Source organism: Oncorhynchus kisutch, linkage group LG15, assembly GCF_002021735.2.
Source record: "Oncorhynchus kisutch isolate 150728-3 linkage group LG15, Okis_V2, whole genome shotgun sequence".
In the NCBI taxonomy this organism is placed as follows: Eukaryota; Metazoa; Chordata; class Actinopteri; order Salmoniformes; family Salmonidae; genus Oncorhynchus; species Oncorhynchus kisutch.
This window is the reverse complement of record NC_034188.2, coordinates 59,794,634-59,817,299: the sequence shown is the minus strand read 5'-3', so window position 1 is coordinate 59,817,299 and position 22,666 is coordinate 59,794,634. Positions and strand designations below refer to the sequence as shown.

General features: G+C 43.1%; 1 protein-coding gene across 3 annotated transcripts in view; it reads left to right on the top strand.

Moving 5' to 3' along the window:
• The first annotated feature begins 7,937 nt into the window (after nt 1–7,937).
• LOC109905611 (pleckstrin homology-like domain family B member 1) overlaps nt 7,938–22,666 on the top strand; it is an 84,955-nt gene continuing 70,226 nt past the window's right edge. The window contains exons 1-4 of one of the 3 annotated variants that reach the window (XM_031790675.1): nt 7,938–8,080; nt 11,356–11,457; nt 14,766–14,889; nt 21,676–21,846. In XM_031790675.1, coding sequence (XP_031646535.1) covers nt 8,045–8,080; nt 11,356–11,457; nt 14,766–14,889; nt 21,676–21,846 — 433 coding nt within the window. In that variant the 5' untranslated portion in view covers nt 7,938–8,044. The remainder of the gene's footprint in view (nt 8,081–11,355; nt 11,458–14,765; nt 14,890–21,675; nt 21,847–22,666) is intronic. The other 2 variants (XM_031790676.1, XM_031790677.1) reach the window with 2 other exon arrangements.

Genomic DNA, 22,666 nt, shown 5'->3' with positions numbered 1-22,666 from the left:
CTGTCCTTTGTTTTTCCTTGATCCTTCCGTGAAGAGATACAATCTCTTATATGGTTCACAGTTCACACAACAAGTCCATCTATTGACTTTCTCAAGGTCTATTTTCTTAAATTATTGCCTGATTTTACAATAAAGTTTTTCATAGGTGCTTTCATAAGATTTTGCTTGTTAAATGGAGAATTTTATGAGAAAGTACCATCATACTGGTCAGTTTTAGCTATACATGGCGACCATAACTTGAGTTAAATACTGTGCATTGCTCACTAAACATATACCGGTAGCCGTAAACAACACTTTTAGCCATGTGCAAAAGTGGAAACCATTTATTCTGTCTGGGAGGCCACATCCATTGGCTGTATCCCGTATACCAATGCTATTCATTAATCCATTCTTAGATTTCTGTTATGCTTTGAAAGCTTTGGATGGCGTTACAATGAATCGTGAAACACTAAATAAATCCAAACTTGTGAGGCCAGTTATCCAGTTAAGAAGATTGTCTAAACTGAGATTCTCTTTTTTACTATGTTAGACTGACCAACCCCAACCACTGACCCTGATTGGCATTTTACACTGCCTATTCCAGATTCCCTTTGTTCTCTGTGGCCTATAATAAACAGTCATATATCTCGCTGGTGCTAAAGAGAAGGAGAGTAGGGAGGGAAGCCTTTGATGCTGTTCACTGTTTAGCACCCTGTACGGTGTACATATTAGGACATACACCCCTCCTGCCTGTCCCAGGTGCCCACTGGGTAGGTGAGTCATCTCCAGCCTCTGTCCTAAGGATCGTAATGATGTAATCAGCCCATGTTAAACAGCAGGATCTAAGCCAGAGGAGTGGTTAGGTAGAGGAGTGGTTTGGCGTCAGGCCCTTTTAACACTCGGAGAAGCAGCTACTAAGGTCAGAGGTCACTGGAGGTGAAAGGAAGGGAGGGATGAGGGAATCACTCCCATCAACATTTTGTGATTATCAATGGTAATATTTGCAGGAAAAAAGCATTAAAGGAAAAAATCCTACTGGCTGTATTTCTGTATTTCTGTATTTCTGTATTTTGAAAGTGACAGTGCATTCGGAAAGTATTCAGACCCCTTGACTTTTTCCACATTATGTTACGTTACAGCCTTATTGTAAAATGGATTAAATAAAAAATGTTGCTCATCAATCTACAGACAATGCCCCATAATGACAAAGCGAAAACAGGTTTTTAGACATTTTTGAAGATGTATTAAAAATAAAACACAGAAATACCTTATTTACATAAGTATTCACCTTTCCTATGCGACTAAATTGAGCTCAGGTGCATCCTGTTTCCATTGATCATCCTTGAGATGTTTCTACAACTTGAACGGAGCCCACCTGTGGTAAATTCAATTGATTCAATTGATTGGACATGATTTGGAAAGACACACACCTGTCTATGTAAGGTCCCACAGTTGACAGTGCATGTCAAAAACCAAGCCATGAGGTCGAAGTAATTGTCCGTAGAGCTCCGAGACAGATTGGTGTCGAGGCACAGAACTGGGGAAGGGTAACAAAAAATGTCTGCAGCATTGAAGGTCCCCAAGAACACAGTGGCCTCCATCATTCTTAAAAGGAATGAGTTTGGAACCACTAAGACTCTTCCTAGAGCTGGCCTCCCTGCCAAAATTAGCAATGGGGGAGAAGGGCCTTGGTCAAGGAGGTGACCAAGAACCTGATGGTCTGACAGAGCTAGATTGATGAGGGAAAAAAACAATTTAATCAATTTTAGAATAAGGCTGTAACGTAACAAAATGTGGGAAAAGTCAAGGTGTCTGAATACTTTCCGACTGCACTGTATATATCTTGAAAAATTGATTGCTGACCGACAAAACATTTTAGGACCATATCAACAATGGACTAATGAAACAAATATCAAAATAGAGTTTTTGGGTGGAATCTTCCATCCTGCAATTGGTCTTCTTAGAAATACCTAAGAAATAATTGATAAATAAATAAACTTCGAAATTAAAGTTGGTTTTGTGAGTTGTAGAGCTATACTCATGGCATTTAATGTACAGGTAACTGCCAAAATAAAGGAAACACTTGAGTAAATGTATGGTTCTTGAGTTAATTAAGCAATTAACATCCTTTCATTCTTAAGGTCATGTATGAAAATAATGTTTTCTATTATTTTGTGTACCATGGCTAGAACAAGACATCTCAGTGACTTTGAAAGAGGTGACTCAAATGAGCATAGGGGGTTTAAGGTGTGTGTGTGTGTGTGTGTGTGTGTGTGTGTGTGTGTGTGTGTGTGTGTGTGTGTGTGTGTGTGTGTGTGTGTGTGTGTGTGTGTGTGTGTGTGTCAGTCACTAGAGCTCAACCAAATTGAACACTTATGGGGGATTATGGAGCAGTTGAGAGGTGCAAAACGCCAAATGATGGAATTTCTCAAGGAAAAATGGTGTTGCATCCCTCCAATAGGGTTCCAGACACTTGTAGAATCAATGCCAAGGCGCCTTGAAGCTGTTCTGGCGGCTCGTGGTGGCCTAATGCACTAATAAGACACTTTTTGTTGGTGTTTCCTTTATTTTGGCAGTTACCTGTATGTGTACAGTTGTATGTGTACAGTTGTGGCCAAATGTTTTGAGAATGACACAAATATACATTTTCACAAAGTTTCCTGCTTCAATGTCTTTAGATACTTTTGTTCGATGTTACTATGGAAAACTGAAGTATAATTACAAGCATTTCTTAAAGTATCAAAGGCTTTTATTGACAATTACATCAAGTTGATGCAAAGATTCAATATTTGCAGTGTTGACCCTTCTTCTTCAAGCTCTCTGCAATCCGCCCTGGCATGCTGTCAATTAACTTCTGGGCCAAATCCTGACTGATGGCAGCCCATTCTTGCATAATCAATGCTTGGAGTTTGTCAGAATTTGTGGGGTTTTGTTTGTCCACCCGCCTCTTGAGGATTGACCACAAGTTCTCAATGGGATTAAGGTCTGGGGAGTTTCCTGGCCATGGACCCAAAATATCAATGTTTTGTTCCCCGAGCCACTTAGTTATCACTTTTGCCTTATGGCAAGGTGTTCCATCATGCTGGAAAAGGCATTGTTCATCACCAAACTGTTCCTGGATGGTTGGGAGAAGTTGCTTTCGGAGGATGTGTTGGTACCATTCTTTATTCATGGCTGTGTTCTTAGGCAAAATTGTGAGTGAGCCCACTCCCTTGGCTGAGAAGCAACCCCACACATGAATGGTCTCAGTATGCTTTACTGTTGGTATGACACAGGGCTGATGGTAGCGCTCACCTTGTCTTCTCCGGACAAGCTTTTTTCCGGACGCCCCAAACAATCGGAAAGGGGATTCATCAGAGAAAATGACTCTACCCCAGTCCTCAGCAGTCCAATCCCTGTACCTTTTGCAGAATATCAGTCTGTCCCTGATGTTTTTCCCGGAGAGAAGTGGCTTTGCTGCCCTTCTTGACACCAGGCCATCCTCCAAAAGTCTTTGCCTCACTGTGTGTGCAGATGCACTCACACCTGCCTGCTGCCATTCCTGAGCAAGCTCTGTACTAGTGGTGCCCCGATCCCACAGCTGAATCAACTTTAGGAGACAGTCCTGGCGCTTGCCGGACTTTCTTGGGCGCCCTGAAGCCTTCTTCATAACAATTGAACCGCTCTCCTTGAAGTTCTTGATGATCCGATAAATGGTTGATTTAGGTGCAATCTTACTGGCAGCAATATCCTTGCCTGTGAAGCCCTTTTTGTGCAAAGCAATGATGACGGCACGTGTTTCCTTGCAGGTAACCATGGCTGACAGAGGAAGAACAATGATCCCAAGCACCACCCTCCTTTTGAAGCTTCCAGTCTGTTATTCGAACTCAATCAGCCTGACAGAGTGATCTCCAGCCCTGTCCTCGTCAACACTCACACCTGTGTTAACGAGAGAATCACTGACATGATGTCAGCTGGTCCTTTTGTGGCAGGGCTGAAATGCAGTGGAAATGTTTTTTGGGGATTCATTTAATTTGTATGGCAAAGAGGAACTTTGCAATTAATTGCAATTCATCTGATCACTCTTCATAACATTCTGGTGTATATGCAAATTGCCATCATACAAACTGAGGCAGCAGACTTTGAAAATGTATATTTGTGTCATTCTCAAAACTTTTGGCCACGACTGTATGGTGTACTGTATTCTCAGCCGGAGAAAATATAAACTTTGTTTGGGTGATAGACCATGGAAGGGTGTTGCCACAGAAGGGCACTTTCGCAATACCACATTTTAAATTGCCTCTCCTTCCATCTCATAAATTGAGTTCTTGTTTTGAGCTAAACCTACTTTTTGAACTGTTTTGCATTCCATGCAACAAAGTGTGACATTTTGCTCTAGCAAACGGCAGTAAGCAAAATAACCATAAACTCTTAATTTATTACTCTTTCTTCAGACAGATTTTAAATTAACCCCTCAATGTGGTTCTAATGTTGTTTGAAAATGCTTTATGTTGTGTGTTATTAGGAATTTACCAGTAGTTTACTAGTCCACCGAGTGAAAACCAGACCAAGTTAGACAACAACGTGCAGCAGGACTTATGTAGTAACCATGGAAGTTCTTTGTGTTGTATATGTTTTCAGTGGCAACAGGTTTGGTCCCAACTCCTAGACTTCTAATACCACTTTGTTTCAGTAGGTTGTGTGCTTTCTTGTGATGCAATGGCTGTGGTAACCCTCAATATATCACTTGGTTCGATCACATAAAGTAGTATGATTGTCCCCCACAATGAAATCGGGGAGGGGCCTGTGGCTCTGTCTCCGTCCGTTAGTACATACATTGTTTGTCACACACGATATCTTTGACAGCACTGGCCTGATTTGGACTAAACTTGGGTGAATGATGTGTCTTACCATAGAGAGCTGGCGTTTACAAAATTGTACTGATTGGCCAGATGGTGGCGCTATAACACGTGATAGAAAATGCGAAAGGTCATTCCCCTCCCTCCGTTTGACCTAAAGTCATGAAATTCAGCACATAGATTTCTCTCCTCACAAGGAAATAATTTGTTTCAGGGACCCATAAGGTCATGATGCATTTTCTGCCATTTTGATTTTGTGAAAAACACTCCTTTGGCACCGAATGATCAATCTGCACAAAACTTGATATGTGGCATCTCTGGACAAAGGTTTCTCAACGCAATACTTTCCAGACTAGTAACTAAAACAAAATGGCCGTTACTGACCAATATAAATTCACATGTTCGTGGTCTGGTACATAAATGCATATAAATCTGTCAAGGATATTCGTTGCCATAGAGATCCGTCATTTACAAAATTACACTGATTGGCCCAAGGGGGGCGCAACATCATGTGTGGGGGACGACATGTTTACTGTTGCTTTGTTGCTTTGTATTCTTGTAGCAATATTCCCATATTGTGCATATTGCATGAATCTTTCTATAATCTGATTTACGGTATCTGGTAAAGACTGCCTAAAAGATGCATGCTGGACCTCTTCCCACAGTTGTTTGCTATATTTCTGTGGCCCTAAAAACAGAAGGTGCTATTTGGCTCCAGCCACATCCAGTTGTGAATAGCTAAGGAACATTGCAGAGTAAAATTGTTGCCATAATCATATGTTCTTTGACATGCCAAGTATTTATGTGCAGCCACTTGGTTTCCTATAGTAGGCTGTACATGGTGCCTACTACTAGAACTACTGTCCTCCCCTCTCTAACCTGTCCCCTGACATGTTGGCGTTCCAGTGTCCATACTAACATACCACTTAGCTACAATATGTGCCCAATACATTGCTTCATTCTAGAAGGTAAGCTAGTTTTGATATTGTAACAAGGCCATTTAGTGTCAATGTCCATGCCAGCCTAATAATTGATTGCTTCATTCTAGGTAGTATGCTAGTGTGAATATTAGAACAGATGATTTCCGAGATGTTTTCTCAGAGTGAAACATCTCCGGGTGAGAAACACATCAGGCCTCAGGGAGAGATTGCTTACAGATTATAGAGACAGTGAATATTTTATTACGAGAACAAAAACTAAAAGGATGAGGATAAAACAGTCATGTGAGCAGATATGGCATTTGTAACTGAAATTATAGATTGTTTATTCACCAGTAAATGTAACATTACATTATCAACAATATCCTCATTGGCTTATTTGATTTCCTCCCCTTTGCGATCAGGCTCTTCTCATGTCTCTCTTACAGTTAGAGTAACACCCGTGTGTGTGTGTGTGTGTGTGTGTGTGTGTGTGTGTGTTTGCGTGCATGCGTGTGTGTGTGTGTTTGCGTACGTGCGTGTGTGTGTGTCTGTGTGTGCGTGCGTGCGCGTGTGTGTGTGTTTGCGTGCGTGTGTGTGTGTGTGTTTGCGTGCGTGCGTGCGTGTGTGTGTGTGTGTGTGTGCGTGCGTGCATGTGTGTGTGTGTGTGTGTGTGCACGTGTGGGGTGGGGAAAGAAAAGGAGTGAGGCAGTTTATTTGGTGTCACCAAATAAAGAGAGAGACGATTAGAACAAGGTGGAGGAGGCAGGGCTCAGAGCTGGCAGAGGAAGATAAACCAGCCATTGAAAATACCATCCTCTCCCTCTCTCTCTCTCTCCCACCTCAGTTCTAATGCCAGTGTTGAGTAATCTTCTGGGTAGGAAGGAACAGGAAGCCAATCATTACCCTGGAACTACAGGACACCATACGAGACTATTCATTTATATTCTAATAGCTATTTATTTCAGATACATCAGCATTTTGGAAGCTCACAAAGCATCTCTTCATTTGAAATTCATGCCCATGGGTAGAGAATCTGTGGAGAATGTTGTCCCACGTGCATTCATATGCATGATAAAACCTGCAAATGCTGTGTTTGGATGGTAGGGAGAGGATATTCCAGAGCGTAGTTTGAGCGGAGGCGTTACTATATATCCAACTGTTAACCCTGTGGTTAAATGAAGGCATCATTTCATGTAGCTCTTTCTGACACCCACCCCTGACACAGGAATCTCCTCCTCCATGCAGTATAAAGGCCTAAAAAGGATTTTTGACATGACATGACATGATGTCTAAGGAGGTCATATCTTGTTGTTAAGTCGAGGACGTTCAGTTCTACACTACCACTGCTGTTTAGGAGTTTCCCTGTCTTGACTAGGGGACGAAAATAGGGAAGAAATTCCCAAATTCACCAATTTTCCACACTTCTCCCAGATTGTCATCAACGTGTCTGAGTGATTGATTCGTTTGACTCACGGGACAGTCATGGGACTATTGCCCATACTGCAATAGTATTGCCTTCAGCATGCCACAAGCTCCCTCCTTCCCTCCAACATTTCTGCTCTCCAACTCATATCCCCATCAACAAATATTCCTTAATGTGTGAGGGAAAGATCCATGCATGACTCCAGGCCGCCATTCTTTGCATTGTTGCTCCTTTAATCTGTGTGCATGTAGTTAGCAGTGGGCTGGTTCTTTAGAGCGCATCGATAGAGAAAAGGCTGTCAACAGTATTTGGACAGAGAGCGAGAGAGAGATGAGGCTTTGATGAATGTGATGGCATGTGGTGGGAACTGGCTGAGAATAGGGGCTGGAATCAGATCAAACCAGACTAGATCACAGAGATATATTGGATTAGACAGCGGCCTATTGTATGTTCTGTACAGCTCTCCAGTTGACCTACATTGCCTAGTTATTCTCTCTGAGTTGTTGCATGTTTGTATTTCTCTAATAGTGTTAATATACACTGTTTCTGCTTCATGGTCAACTCACTCTAAAGGCTACTTCTACCCCTCACCTCTCTTCCTCTCTCACTTTTCCCTTCCCTATTTTTCTCTGTCCTTTATACATTCCTATCTCCATCTGTTATCAGGGCTTGTGGCTGCCAGGCAGGAATGCGGGCTTAGTTCAGTGTAGCAAGCACAGACAGGTTCGTGTTGTAAATGGGAGCAGGTAGCGAATCAGCGGTGATTGTTGAGGTAGACGATACACCAGTAGGTAGAGCTGCTGGCAGGTAGTAGATACTGTAGCAGCTTTGAAGGAAGCTCTAATTCGCTCACTCGGTAGTTGAGAGCTAGAATAATTTCGCAAATGGAGGACGTGTATTTGCTGGACAACTGGCGAAAGGTAATTATTGGATCGCCCTACAACTACACTGTGAGATATGACAAGGGACGTGATGGCTATATCATGAGGTTACTGGGTGTCTCACATATAGTAGTTTCTTAGTATATATGGTCATGTGAAATATAACTTACGTAGATTGAAGCGTTTTGTTCTGATCATAGTGTTTTTTTAATGTTTGACCCTGGGCGAAGACATGGAGGTCGATTAAGGCAGCCCCCCGCACCTCTCTGATTCAGATGGGTTGGGTTAAATGCGGAAGACACATTTCAGTTGAACATTCAGCTGGATAACTGACTAGGTATCCCACTTTCCCTTTCCCTGTTGTCATTTCTATAGATAGATCAGATATTTTAGCTAATTTCTTGGCTGAGTTCTATCATGACAACAGGATAAACTTAATGATAAAGAACATTTGAATCTATGTTGTATATCGGGATGCATCAGAAACACATTTTCCAACCCTGCACAACATTTTAGGGATGCTAATTACTCTGAGAAGACTTCCACCCAAGACACTTAAATGTACAAAGATGACTATAAATATGGGTTGGTTAACATTGCTTGTGGTTTTCTCAACTAAATTTGCCCACAAGCCTCTAATTTTAAAGATAATGGATGCATACGTGTTTTCTTAGTCTCACATACACTCACTCTCAAATCTGGTCAATTATAACACGTCTACAAATATAGACATGAAAAAGTATGTATAGCAATCTGTTGTGGGCCGACTCTGTGGACAAGCCAAAAAGCATTGAATAAGAGAGAAAGAATTTGTGGGATAAGGGGAGTGGAAGAGAGGGGTGGATGTAGTAGAGACTGATGGGAGTGCAGACAGACACAGACAGACAGACAGACAGACAGACAGACAGACAGACAGACAGACAGACAGACAGACAGACAGACAGACAGACAGACAGACAGACAGACAGACAGACAGACAGACAGATGCAAGGCGGCTGCTATGCATTCCTCTGGATGTGTCAGGTCTCAGGGGAGATCACCCTGTGTGTGTGTGTGTGTGTGTGTGTGTGTGTGTGTGTGTGTGTGTGTGTGTGTGTGTGTGTGTGTGTGAACGTGTGCCCACGTATGTTTGTGTGGGTGTTTGTGTGTTTGTACGTACAGTACCAGTCATTCAAGGGTTTTTCTTTATTTTTTACATTTTCTTAATATACTACATATCATGTAGTAACCAAAAAAGTGTTTAAAAAAATTCAAAATATATTTTTGATTCCTCAAAGAAGCCACCCTTTGCACACTCTTGATATTCTCTCAACCAGCTTCACCTAGAATGCTCTTCCATCTGTCTTGAAGGAGTTCCCACATATCCTGAGCACTAGTTGGCTAATTTTCCTTCATACTGTGTTCCAACTCATCCCAAACCATCTCAATTGGGTTGAGATTGGATGATTGTGGAGACCAGGTCATCTGATGCAGCGCTCCATCACTCTCCTTCTTGGTCAAATAGCCCTTACACAGCCTGGAGGTGTGTTGGGTCATTGTCCTGTTGAAAAACAAATAATAGTCCCACTAAGTGCAAACTAGATGGGATGGCGTTTCGCTGCAGAATGCTGTGGTAGCCATGCTGGTTAAGTGTGCCTTGAATTCTAAATAAATTACAGATAGTGTCACCAGCAAAGCACCCCCACACCATCACACCGCCATGCTTCACGGTGTGAACCACACATGCGGAGATCTGTTCAACTACTCTGTGTCTCACAAAGACACGGCAGTTGGAACCAATAATCTCAAATTTGGACTCAGACCAAAGGACAAATTTCCACCGTTCTAATGTCCATTGCTCGTGTTTCTTGGCACAAGCAAGTCTCCTCTTATTATTGGTGACCTTAGTAGCGGTTTCGTTGCAGCAATTTGACCATGAAGGCCTGATTCACGCAGTCTCCTCTGAACAGTTGATGTTGAGATGTGTCTTACTTGAACTCGGTGAAGCATTTATTTGGGCTGCAATCTGAGCTGCAGTTAACTCTTATGAACTTATCCTCTGCAGCAGAGGTAACTCTGGGTCTTGCGTTCCTGTTCCTCATGAGAGCCAGTTTCGTCATAACACTTGATGGTATTTGCGACTGCACTTGAAGAAACTTTAAAAGTTCTTAAAATTTTCCGGATTGACTGACCTTCATGTCTTGTAGTAATGATGGCCTGTCATTTCTCTTTGCTTATTTCAGCTGTTCTTGCCATAAAATGGACTTGGTATTTTACCAAATATGACTATCTTCTGTGTGCTACCCCTACCCTTGTCACAAGACAACTGATTGGCTCAAACGCAGTAAGACAATCCACAAAGGCACACCTGTTAATTGAAATGCACTCCAGGTGACTACCTCATGAAGCTGGTTGAGATAATGCCAAGAGTGTGCAAAGCTGTCATCAAAGCAAAGGGTGGCTACTTTGAAGAATCTCAAGTACAATTTGTTCAAAACTTTTTTGGTTACTACGTGATTCCATATGTATTATTTCATAGTTTTGATCTCTTCACTAGTATTCTACAATGTAGAAAGTAGTAACAATAAAGAAACACCCTGGAATAAGTAGGTGTGTCCAAACCTTTGACTGGTACTGTATGTGTGTGTTGGCTGAGTTCTATAACAGGGGACATCAGCATTATTGGTGCGTAAACGTTGTCTGTCTCCCTGTGTGTGGTGTGTGTTCTCATCTTTTAATTTTAATTTTTATTTTTTATTTTACCTTTATTTAACCAGGCAAGTCAGTTAAGAACACATTCTTATTTTCAATGATGGCCTGGGAACAGTGGGTTAACTGCCTGTTCAGGGGCAGAACGACAGATTTGTACCTTGTCAGCTCAGGGGTTTGAACTCACAACCTTCCGGTTACTAGTCCAACGCTCTAACCACTAGGCTACCCTGCCGCTACCCTGCCGCCGAATCACATTACTGACTCATCCTGGCTGAGAGGGGCTGAAGGAGGAATCCCAATCAGCAGTGTCTGTCTTTCTCTAAGCGTACTCATTGGTAACTTGTAAGGTCTGACTTTTCACAGTCCCATTGGCCATGCCTGGTTAAACATTCTGGACCCTTGTCTTTCACTTGCAATGTATAGAACCGTGCATGTACAGTATAAACGCCACATAAGACGAGACTTGACTGAAGACAGAGACACAAAGAGTAGATTAAGTGTTCATGTTGCCTTTTGTAAACAGCAGGAGTCAGTAACGGCAGAAGCCCTTTGAATCCTTTCATCGCTGTTAGTCTCCTTTCTTAGATGATCCTCTCACAGGTGTGTCATGTTTTGTTCCATAGGATCTTCATGTGTCAGAGGGCATGATCGACAACGCAGTGGATATGGACAGTCTGAACAGGAACTTGCCTGAACGCGGATGGCAGACCCATAAGGTGTTACAGGTGAGGTGTGTGTGTGTGTGTGTGTGTGTGTGTATATATATATATATATATATATACTGAGTATACAAAACATTAAGAACACCTGCCCTTTCCATGACATAGACTGACCAGGTGAAAGCTATGATATCTAATTGATGTCACTTGTTAAATCCACTTCAATCAAGGGAGGTGAGGAGACCGCGTTGAGACAATTGAGAAGTGGATTGTGTGTGTGCGCCATTTAGAGGGTGAATGGGCAAGACAAAAGACTGAAGTGCCTTGTAACGTGGTATGGTAGTCGGTGCCATGCATACCGGTTTGTGTCAAGAACTGCAACGTTGCTAGTTTGTGTGTATTGTAGCGGTATTTATTAGAGAGGGGTAAAGAAAGATTTTGTTCGGGCGCCAGGCAGGTATTAACCATGCCGAAAGGAAAAGAGTAGAATAGACAGAGTACCACTACCAGACCCACACACATCAGCAGACGAGACTGCCTAGAGTGTAGCCTGTTTACCAGATAGCCAGTGGAGAGAAAAGAGAATACACACCATATAAAACCCACATCACAGCACAGGGGTAACCCCAACAAGAATCCCTCATACAATAATACTACTACTAATAATAATAATAATAATGGCAGAGCAATTGAACAGCAACTTCATACAAGAAAGAACCCAGTCATCAACAGAGGATTTGCAATAATCTGTATTATCTTCCAGTGGAGGAGTGCAGAGGGTTTGAATGTGGGGGGTGTTCATAGACACAACAAAGGCCTTAAAAATGTCCACAATCTTCTCGGCCACATGTCATTAGTACACCTCAATACAGTTCACATAACAATACACAACTTGCAAGCAACCTCCCTTTTAACTAAAATGTCCACAATCTTCTCGGCCGCATGTCATTAGTACACCCCACCTCAATACAGTTCAAATAACAATACACAACTTACAAGCAACCTCACTTTTAACTAAAATGTCAGGCCAAATACTTCTGGCAGTGCAATAATAGTACAGCTCTAATGAACTTCAATGGGAAATGCATTTAAAAAAAAACTTTATAAACTACACACGCTGAAAATAAACCAAACTTCTGCAGCACAGCACACACAATCAAACTGTCGCGCCAACCAAGAGCTCCTCCCCAAAGAGCTGAACGAGCTGTCTTCATTTCCTCCTTCCTTACTGCTGATGCGCTCTTTGTGAACCTGCCCTTCACTACCACTCTGTGATGAGTGTTCTCATAATGGGGAGGGGCACTTGGTCTGTGAGGCCATTGTGTGAGCGATACTAAAAACTTGGCAAGTGACGTTGGAAACAAAACGAGATCCTGGCTGTCATCGTACTATGTAATTTGGTTTTATTTTTCCAATGTCAAACCATACCCGCTGCATTTTCTCCTCTGGATAACTGTGTCCACTGATGTGGCATGTCAAGGCTCCCTGAAGACTAACTAGATAAGAGAGAAATGGGTCTGTAACAACAAGCTGCCTCTGTACCCACCTGTTGTTAGTGTGGCTCTGTGTTGCTGACTCCTGGGTTCAAATACAAGTTAAAATATCCATCTGGCACTCCAGGCAGTGCTTGACTTGGACTGAAATACATGTAGGTGCCAGTACTCATTGTGGGTGTCAGTACCATTTATATTCAGGAGCTCTTAAATAATGGTTAGCTAATCTATATGATATTTGAGAGAGAGAGAGAGAGAGAGAGAGAGAGAGAGAGAGAGAGAGAGAGAGAGAGAGAGAGAGAGAGAGAGAGAGAGAGAGAGAGAGAGAGAGACTGGAGTGCCACTGGGGAGCAGTAGCACACAGGACTGCAGCTGGTTACCACTAACACAGTAGCCTATTCTGACATGCAGGAGAGAGACAATGATTAAACCAGCATAAGATCAAAGTGTAAAATATCAAAGAGAGGCTGATAGAAGAGACTGAACTTGTTACAGTAGGCCTTTGCCCTATCAAGCAGGAAACACTTGGATGCTCTTCAGAGAGGTCTTAGTAAGGTTTATTGGGGTTGTGTTCAGTAGGGCACACTGTAGCAAAACAAATTGCCAACGGTAAAACGTTTTGTCCCGACTGAACACCATCCTGATGACAAAGAGACCCTGTGGCGTTTCAACATTTCATCACCACTACCTGCTACAAAATGGTGGCATGTGATTAGGCCTATTACTAGTCCAAAATGTAATTGCACTATTCCTCAAAGCACTCATGGGCCCTCATCTACTACATCTAGTCACTACTGCTAGCTGGCTTTTGCCTTAAAGCTATTATCATCTATCTCCCCAATTCTCTTCTCCTGGGCCCAGCTTTAACAGATCGATCTAATTGAAAGTAGATCATCCTATTTGGACAGCCATGGGTTGCCACCCAAAGGAGAGGCTGACTTCATGGTCTGTCGTAACGCTGCTTGGTGTGCAGATGGGTTGATTGTAACAGGTGAACGAGAAAGATTATCATCAAGGCTATACAACAGACTCAAAGTAGCATGCCATACATTGGGCTAATGATCATTGGGTTCAACCATTTTACTCCCTCTAGTCTTCTACAGTACAATGTTAGAGTAGCCTTGGCATCAAATTAATTAATTTTGACTAAAAATGTAATGCAAACCCCACATGTGCAATACATTCAGAGAGATGCTATGCTGATGATGACAAAGAGGTTCTTCACAGCTTAGCTCATGTATGTCTTCCAGGAGGTAATGTCTCTTAATTGCAGCGCTTCAGTGGTTTCCAGCGAGTGCTGTTACCATGACAACATTTCCTTCTCCCAAAGCCGCATGCTGGTGTTTTTGCTCTGCGGGCATAACTAGGCTCCCTCACAGCTCACACTCTCTCTGTATAAAGCGATATGTAAACAGCACCAGCAGTCAGCTAGAGCAATGCCACCACACAGAGAAGACATTCATACAGGCTGGATGTCCCTGGGCTATGAAATGAACCGTAATGTAGGCCTGTGATCCAGTGTAGCTGCTAAAACAGCACTAAAACATATTGTTCTCATGAATTGAGAAGGAATGAAAGGGATGATTCTGAATAGCCAACACGGTCATATAATATCATGTTATGTACTGGCTGTTTGTCTGGATAGTGAACATTTTTGTGTGACTATCTTTTGCAGTGAAAGGGAGCATCCATCCATTTGGGATGCATTAATGGTTCGTCAAAAGGCCAACTGTAGCTTGAGGGTAGTTGTCTCTATTCTCTACCCCATTTAGCTTTTCCAAAACATTTGATGATATTAAGTCTGCTTCCAATCATTAACTTATACTGCCATATGAGGCCAAATTACAATGATAATTGACTCAGTGACCTTTCTGTTCGTAGAGCACGCCACTGGATCTGTTTGAGAGTGGCAAGGCGCTGAAGGTCCAGGCAGAGCGCCCCCATCTGGTCAGTCTGGGCAGTGGCCGTCTCAGTACGGCCATCACACTGCTGCCCCTTCCCGAAGGTGAGCTAATATTGCTTCTATCCAAATGTCAAGGAATGTAGATAGGTGAGGTGCAAGAATTTGGTTGGTCCTTACACCGCTTTTGCTCTTTCATATGTGTGCGTTTGAACAGTGAGGATTTGCATGCACACACACACAATGGAGCACAGAATACAAGAACATGCACATGCTCACACATCAGCCCCAGGAGCATAAAACTGACAGTGGCATGTCCTTCACCCTGCAGTGTTCACTTCAATACCACTAGAACCTCTATTGGCTATACCCCAGCCAGAAACACACACACACACTCACAGTGGTTTTTCTCAAATGTATGCTTTGGCCACAAATACGACTAGAGGATGAGTTAACAGAATAGGAACTTTTAAAAGTAAGATTTTCACTGGCCAGTCGTGGCTACCCAATGAGCACGGGCTAACTAAACAATTGATTTTTATTTTTTTAAATGTATTTATGTTTCTATCATTTTATTTCTTTGGTTTTTATTTTTTTATCTTTTTTTCATTTTTATCTTATTTAATCCTTTTTAATATTTATTTTTTATCTTTTTTCCTTGTTTTTTTTGTCATTATTTATTTAATATTTTTTTTTTGTTTTTTTTTTATTTTACATTTTAAATTATTATTATTATGTTTTCTTCTTGGGCCTCTATAACTATATCTATTGTTTTTATTTTTGTTGTTGTTGTGTGATTTGGATTAATCCCCTCTACCACACGGAACCCCACTAATCTACTGACGGAACGCAAGAGGTGGCTAACAACAGACCTCCATCCTATGCTAGCTTGCTACCGATGCCCTGGCTAGCTGTCTAAATCACCAACCAACCTCTCCACTCACCGGACCCTTCTGATCACTCGACTAAGCATGCCTCTCCTTAATGTCAATATGTCTTGTCCATTGCTGTTCTGGTTAGTGTTTATTGGCTTATTTCACTGTAGAGCCTCTAGTCCTGCTCACTATACCTTATCCAACCTATTAGTTCCACCACCCACACATGCAATGACATCTCCTGGTTTCAACGATGTTTCTAGAGACAATATCTCTCTCTTCATCACTCAATACCTAGGTTTACCTCCACTGTATTCACATCCTACCATACATTTGTCTGTACATTATACCTTGATGCTATTTTATCGCCCCCAGAAACCTCCTTTTACTCTATGTTCCAGACGTTCTAGACGACCAATTCTCATAGCTTTTAGCCGTACCCTTATTCTACTCCTCCTATGTTCCTCTGGCGATGTAGAGGTGAATCCAGGCCCTGCAGTGCCTAGCTCCACTCCTATTCCCCAGGCGCTCTCTTTTGACGACTTCTGTAACCGTAATAGCCTTGGTTTCATGCATGTTAACATTAGAAGCCTCCTCCCTAAGTTTGTTCTATTCACTGCTTTAGCACACTCTGCCAACCCGGATGTTCTAGCTGTGTCTGAATCCTGGCTTAGGAAGACCACCAAAAATTCAGACATTTTAATTCCAAACTACAACATTTTCAGACAAGATAGAACTGCCAAAGGGGGCGGTGTTGCAATCTACTGCAAAGATAGCCTGCAGAGTTCTGTCCTACTATCCAGGTCTGTACCCAAACAATTTGAACTTCTACTTTTAAAAATCCACCTCTCTAAAAACAAGTCTCTCACCGTTGCCGCCTGCTATAGACCACCCTCTGCCCCCAGCTGTGCTCTGGACACCATATGTGAACTGATTGCCCCCCATCTATCTTCAGAGTTCGTGCTGCTAGGCGACCTAAACTGGAACATGCTTAACACCCCAGCCATCCTACAATCTAAACTTGATGCCCTCAATCTCACACAAATTATCAATGAACCTACCAGGTACCTCCCCAAAGCCTTAAACACGGGCACCCTCATAGATATCATCCTAACCAACTTCCCCTCTAAATACACATCTGCTGTCTTCAACCAAGATCTCAGCGATCACTGCCTCATTGCCTGCATCCGTAATGGGTCAGCGGTCAAACGACCTCCACTCATCACTGTAAAACGCTCCCTGAAACACTTCTGCGAGCAGGCCTTTCTAATCGACCTGGCCGGGGTATCCTGGAAGGATATTGATCTCATCCCGTCAGTAGAGGATGCCTGGATATTTTTTTTAAATGCCTTCCTAACCATCTTAAATAAACATGCCCCATTCAAGAAATTTAGAACCAGGAACAGATATAGCCCTTGGTTCTCCCCAGACCTGACTGCCCTTAACCAACACAAAAACATCCTATGGCGTTCTGCATTAGCATCGAACAGCCCCCGTGATATGCAGCTGTTCAGGGAAGCTAGAAACCATTATACACAGGCAGTTAGAAAAGCCAAGGCTAGCTTTTTCAAGCAGAAATTTGCTTCCTGCAACACTAACTCAAAAAAGTTCTGGGACACTGTAAAGTCCATGGAGAATAAGAACACCTCCTCCCAGCTGCCCACTGCACTGAAGATAGGAAACACTGTCACCACTGATAAATCCACCATAATTGAGAATTTCAATAAGCATTTTTCTACGGCTGGCCATGCTTTCCACCTGGCTACTCCTACCCCGGACAACAGCACTGCACCCCCAACAGCAACTCGCCCAAGCCTTCCCCATTTCTCCTTCTCCCAAATCCATTCAGCTGATGTTCTGAAAGAGCTGCAAAATCTGGACCCCTACAAATCAGCCGGGCTAGACAATCTGGACCATTTCTTTCTAAAATTATCTGCCGAAATTGTTTCCACCCCTATTACTAGCCTGTTCAACCTCTCTTTCGTGTCGTCTGAGATTCCCAAAGATTGGAAAGCAGCTGCAGTCATCCCCCTCTTCAAAGGGGGGGACACTCTTCACCCAAACTGCTACAGACCTATATCTATCCTACCGTGCCTTTCTAAGGTCTTCGAAAGCCAAGTCAACAAACAGATTACCGACCATTTCGAATCTCACCATACCTTCTCTGCTATGCAATCTGGTTTCAGAGCTGGTCATGGGTGCACCTCAGCCACGCTCAAGGTCCTAAACGATATCTTAACCGCCATCGATAAGAAACATTACTGTGCAGCCGTATTCATTGATCTGGCCAAGGCTTTCGACTCTGTCAATCACCATATCCTCATCGGCAGACTCGACACTCTTGGTTTCTCAAATGATTGCCTCGCCTGGTTCACCAACTACTTCTCTGATAGAGTTCAGTGTGTCAAATCGGAGGGTCTGCTGTCCGGACCTCTGGCAGTCTCTATGGGGGTGCCACAGGGTTCAATTCTTGGACCGACTCTCTTCTCTGTATACATCAATGAGGTCGCTCTTGCTGCTGGTGAGTCCCTGATCCACCTCTACGCAGACGACATCATTCTGTATACTTCCGGCCCTTCTTTGGACACTGTGTTAACAACCCTCCAGGCAAGCTTCAATGCCATACAACTCTCCTTCCGTGGCCTCCAATTGCTCTTAAATACAAGTAAAACTAAATGCATGCTCTTCAACCGATCGCTACCTGCACCTACCCGCCTGTCCAACATCACTACTCTGGACGGCTCTGACTTAGAATACGTGGACAACTACAAATACTTAGGTGTCTGGTTAGACTGTAAACTCTCCTTCCAGACCCATATCAAACATCTCCAATCCAAAGTTAAATCTAGAATTGGCTTCCTATTTCGCAACAAAGCATCCTTCACTCATGCTGCCAAACATACCCTTGTAAAACTGACCATCCTACCAATCCTCGACTTTGGCGATGTCATTTACAAAATAGCCTCCAATACCCTACTCAACAAATTGGATGCAGTCTATCACAGTGCAATCCGTTTTATCACCAAAGCCCCATATACTACCCACCATTGCGACCTGTACGCTCTCGTTGGCTGGCCCTCGCTTCATACTCGTCGCCAAACCCACTGGCTCCATGTCATCTACAAGACCCTGCTAGGTAAAGTCCCCCCTTATCTCAGCTCGCTGGTCACCATAGCATCTCCCACCTGTAGCACACGCTCCAGCAGGTATATCTCTCTAGTCACCCCCAAAACCAATTCTTTCTTTGGCCGCCTCTCCTTCCAGTTCTCTGCTGCCAATGACTGGAACGAACTACAAAAATCTCTGAAACTGGAAACACTTATCTCCCTCACTAGCTTTAAGCACCAACTGTCAGAGCAGCTCACAGATTACTGCACCTGTACATAGACCACCTATAATTTAGCCCAAACAACTACCTCTTTCCCAACTGTATTTAATTTTAATTTATTTATTTATTTTGCTCCTTTGCACCCCATTATTTTTATTTCTACTTTGCACATTCTTCCATTGCAAAACTACCATTCCAGTATTTTACTTGCTATATTGTATTTACTTTGCCATCATGGCCTTTTTTGCCTTTACCTCCCTTCTCACCTCATTTGCTCACATTGTATATAGACTTGTTTATACTGCATTATTGACTGTATGTTTGTTTTTACTCCATGTGTAACTCTGTGTCGTTTTATCTGTCGAACTGCTTTGCTTTATCTTGGCCAGGTCGCAATTGTAAATGAGAACTTGTTCTCAACTTGCCTACCTGGTTAAATAAAGGTAAAATAAATAAAATAAAATAAAATAATAGTTGACATAGCCACCTAGAGCAACGTAGTTTTCAAAACAAAGTCATTCGTTACTATGTGGCCGACGGAACCTTGCTAAGAATGGACCCAGTGCATATTGGGTCGCTCATGCTCATTGGGTAGCCACACAGTTACTTTAAAACTGCAACATTTTCTCTCAGCCTCATGGCAACATGTGTAGAATAGTATTACAAAACTACACATTTTTCTCTCTGCCCCAAGGCAAAATGGGTTGAAATGCATGTTAGTCATTTTTCTGGGGGGCCTTCCAATTATCTTTCCACTAATACTGTGTACTCAAAATGCCCCTCCATATAACCCTCAAAATACCAAAGAGAGGCATAATAAGTCATGTCAAACTGTCTAGAATTGCAGGAAATGTTTGAATTTGTATTTATTTAATTGACCCCATGGACTCTCTGTCTACTATTCGTACCCCCCAATTTCTACACCATAATTTGGCCCTGACCTCAACCCCCACCACCACCCCTGCCTAACACAGCTTTACTACCCTCTCCCCACCTCCTGCACTGTCCACCACCCCTCCCTAACACCGCTTTACTACCCTCTCCCCACCTCCTGCACTGTCCACCACCCTTCCCTAACACCGCTTTACTACCCTCTCCCTACCTCCTGCACTATCCACCACCCCTCCCTAACACTGCTTTACTACCCGCTCCCTACCTCCTGCACTGTCCACCACCCCTCTCTAACACCGCTTTACTACCCTCTCCCCACCTCCTGCACTGTCCACCACCCCTCCCTAACACCGCTTTACTACCCTCTCCCCACCTCCTGCACTGTCCACCACTGCTACCACTCATCCTGGGAATTCCTTTCTCCATGCCCCTCTCTATCTGGAGTTCTGCAGGGAGTTGGGTATGGAATGCACTGAGAAGGCTCCATCCCAAATGACACCCTATGCCCTATATAATGGCAGCTTCTTCCCTATGGGCCTTGGTCAAAAGTAGTGCACTTTATAGGAAATAAGGTGCTATTTGGGAGGCAGCCTTGGTCCAGAGGGGAGCGAGGATGAGAATGTGTGTTGCACTGTGATGTGACATTCCACTGGGTTTTCTCCTTTTATCTGGAGCACCAGTAGAGATGAGGCTGGACAGGGTCACTGTTGGGCAGAGGGAGGGGGTTGTGAAGGGTGGAATGGGATTTAGTTACAAAGCATTTCTGTTTTTTAGCGTGTCTGCCTAATTTAATGCACGACTGCTGGATATGACATTGACTCCCGCCATGAGTTACAAAGACTTGTCCAATGGACTATATTAGAATAAAACAAGATTACGTAATCATTCACTTATTTTGAAGGTTTCACTTCTCTTGCAAGTTATTCTGTCACGTAATAAATAGGTAACTTTGGTAACTTAATGAATAGGCAACTTTGTCATTATACAGTAACAACATGGACGTTGAACACAATAAGTAAAACACTGTGGTTGAATGTCAATTTACAGCCACTAACAGCCACAGTCAACATACAGCCACTAACAGCCACAGTCAACATACAGCCACTAACAGCCACAGTCAACATACAGCCACTAACAGCCACAGTCAACATACAGCCACTAACAGCCACAGTCAACATACAGCCACTAACAGCCACAGTCAACATACAGCCACTAACAGCCACAGTCAACATACAGCCACTAACAGCAACAGTCAACATACAGCCACTAACAGCCACAGTCAACATACAGCCACTAACAGCCACAGTCAACATACAGCCACTAACAGTCACAGTCAACATACAGCCACTAACAGCCACAGTCAACATTCAGCCACTAACAGCCACAGTCAACATACAGCCACTAACAGCCACAGTCAACATACAGCCACTAACAGTCACAGTCAACATACAGCCACTAACAGCCACAGTCAACATACAGCCACTAACAGCCACAGTCAACATACAGCCACTAACAGCCACAGTCAACATACAGCCACTAACAGCCACAGTCAACATACAGCCACTAACAGCCACAGTCAACATACAGCCACTAACAGCCACAGTCAACATACAGCCACATTCTTCTCTTGGCAACACAGTTTGATGAGAGACCATTCTAGCCTGGTAGTCAAATATTTTAGTGCTTCTTTAGCTGTCTCTTTTATTTGAACAGACAGATCAGGCTACCACCAGGCTAGAATCCCTCAGTTCCAGTGTTCATCTTTTGCTCATACTCTTCTGGGTGTTGCTCCTACAGGTAGGACCACTTTGGGCCATGGGGCGATGGACATCAGCATCCAGGGCCCAGGAGTTGCCGCCCAGCACTGCTACATAGAGAACCGGGCAGGGATCATCACTCTCCACCCCTGTGGGAACCAGTGTGCCATAGACGGGCTTCCTGTCACCAAACCGGTCCGCCTGTCACAAGGTATGGCTCCTTACAAACAAACTGACTTGTGGAAATAAACCTCATTGGTAAGGAGTCTGTTTCTGCATACCTACAACTCTTATTGTCATCTATTATAGTAACACATTCAGCATAGAATAATGACGTACAGCAACAGATGCACATACTGTTTCAAGATGATTTGACAAAAAACAAACAAAAATAAACATTTTTATGTGATATTGCTTTGGTCATTGAGAGGAACTCAATTACATTCCTGGACTAACCAATGCACATGTGTACAATTAATGCCAAAGATCGATGCCTATTTGCTAACTGTGTAACCAGCACTTACAAACCCCAAATCAATTAAGATGGGAGTATTAGAGTCAAGAAATCCATTCAGTAAATGCAAATGTGTGCCTTTTCTAAACACATCGATTGAGAAACAACCACACGTTCCTGTGGGACTGTAGTGAATCATTTGTTACCACAGTAAACTTGACTGTGCTCTCAAGCACACTGGGATATTACAACATGGCTGGAAGGAAGCCTATTGATTTCCAATACATCACATTCTTTCACCAGGATGTCTGAATTTATGCTACAAGACCAACAGAAAATAAAGCAACAGGCCCTCCCGCTGGGAGAGTATCTATGACATTAGTCATAGTACTTACAGTATCTCAACGGCTTCTTGGCTCCATAGAATCACAGGAACTTGATAGTCATAAACTAAAAAACAGTAACGAGAGAGCTGGAGTTGGAGGCTAATGATGACACTGCCTGTCTCCTGGCATCCCTCAACCTGGATTTTCTTGTAAATCCGAGCAGGGACATTGCTATTTTTATTCCACCCCTC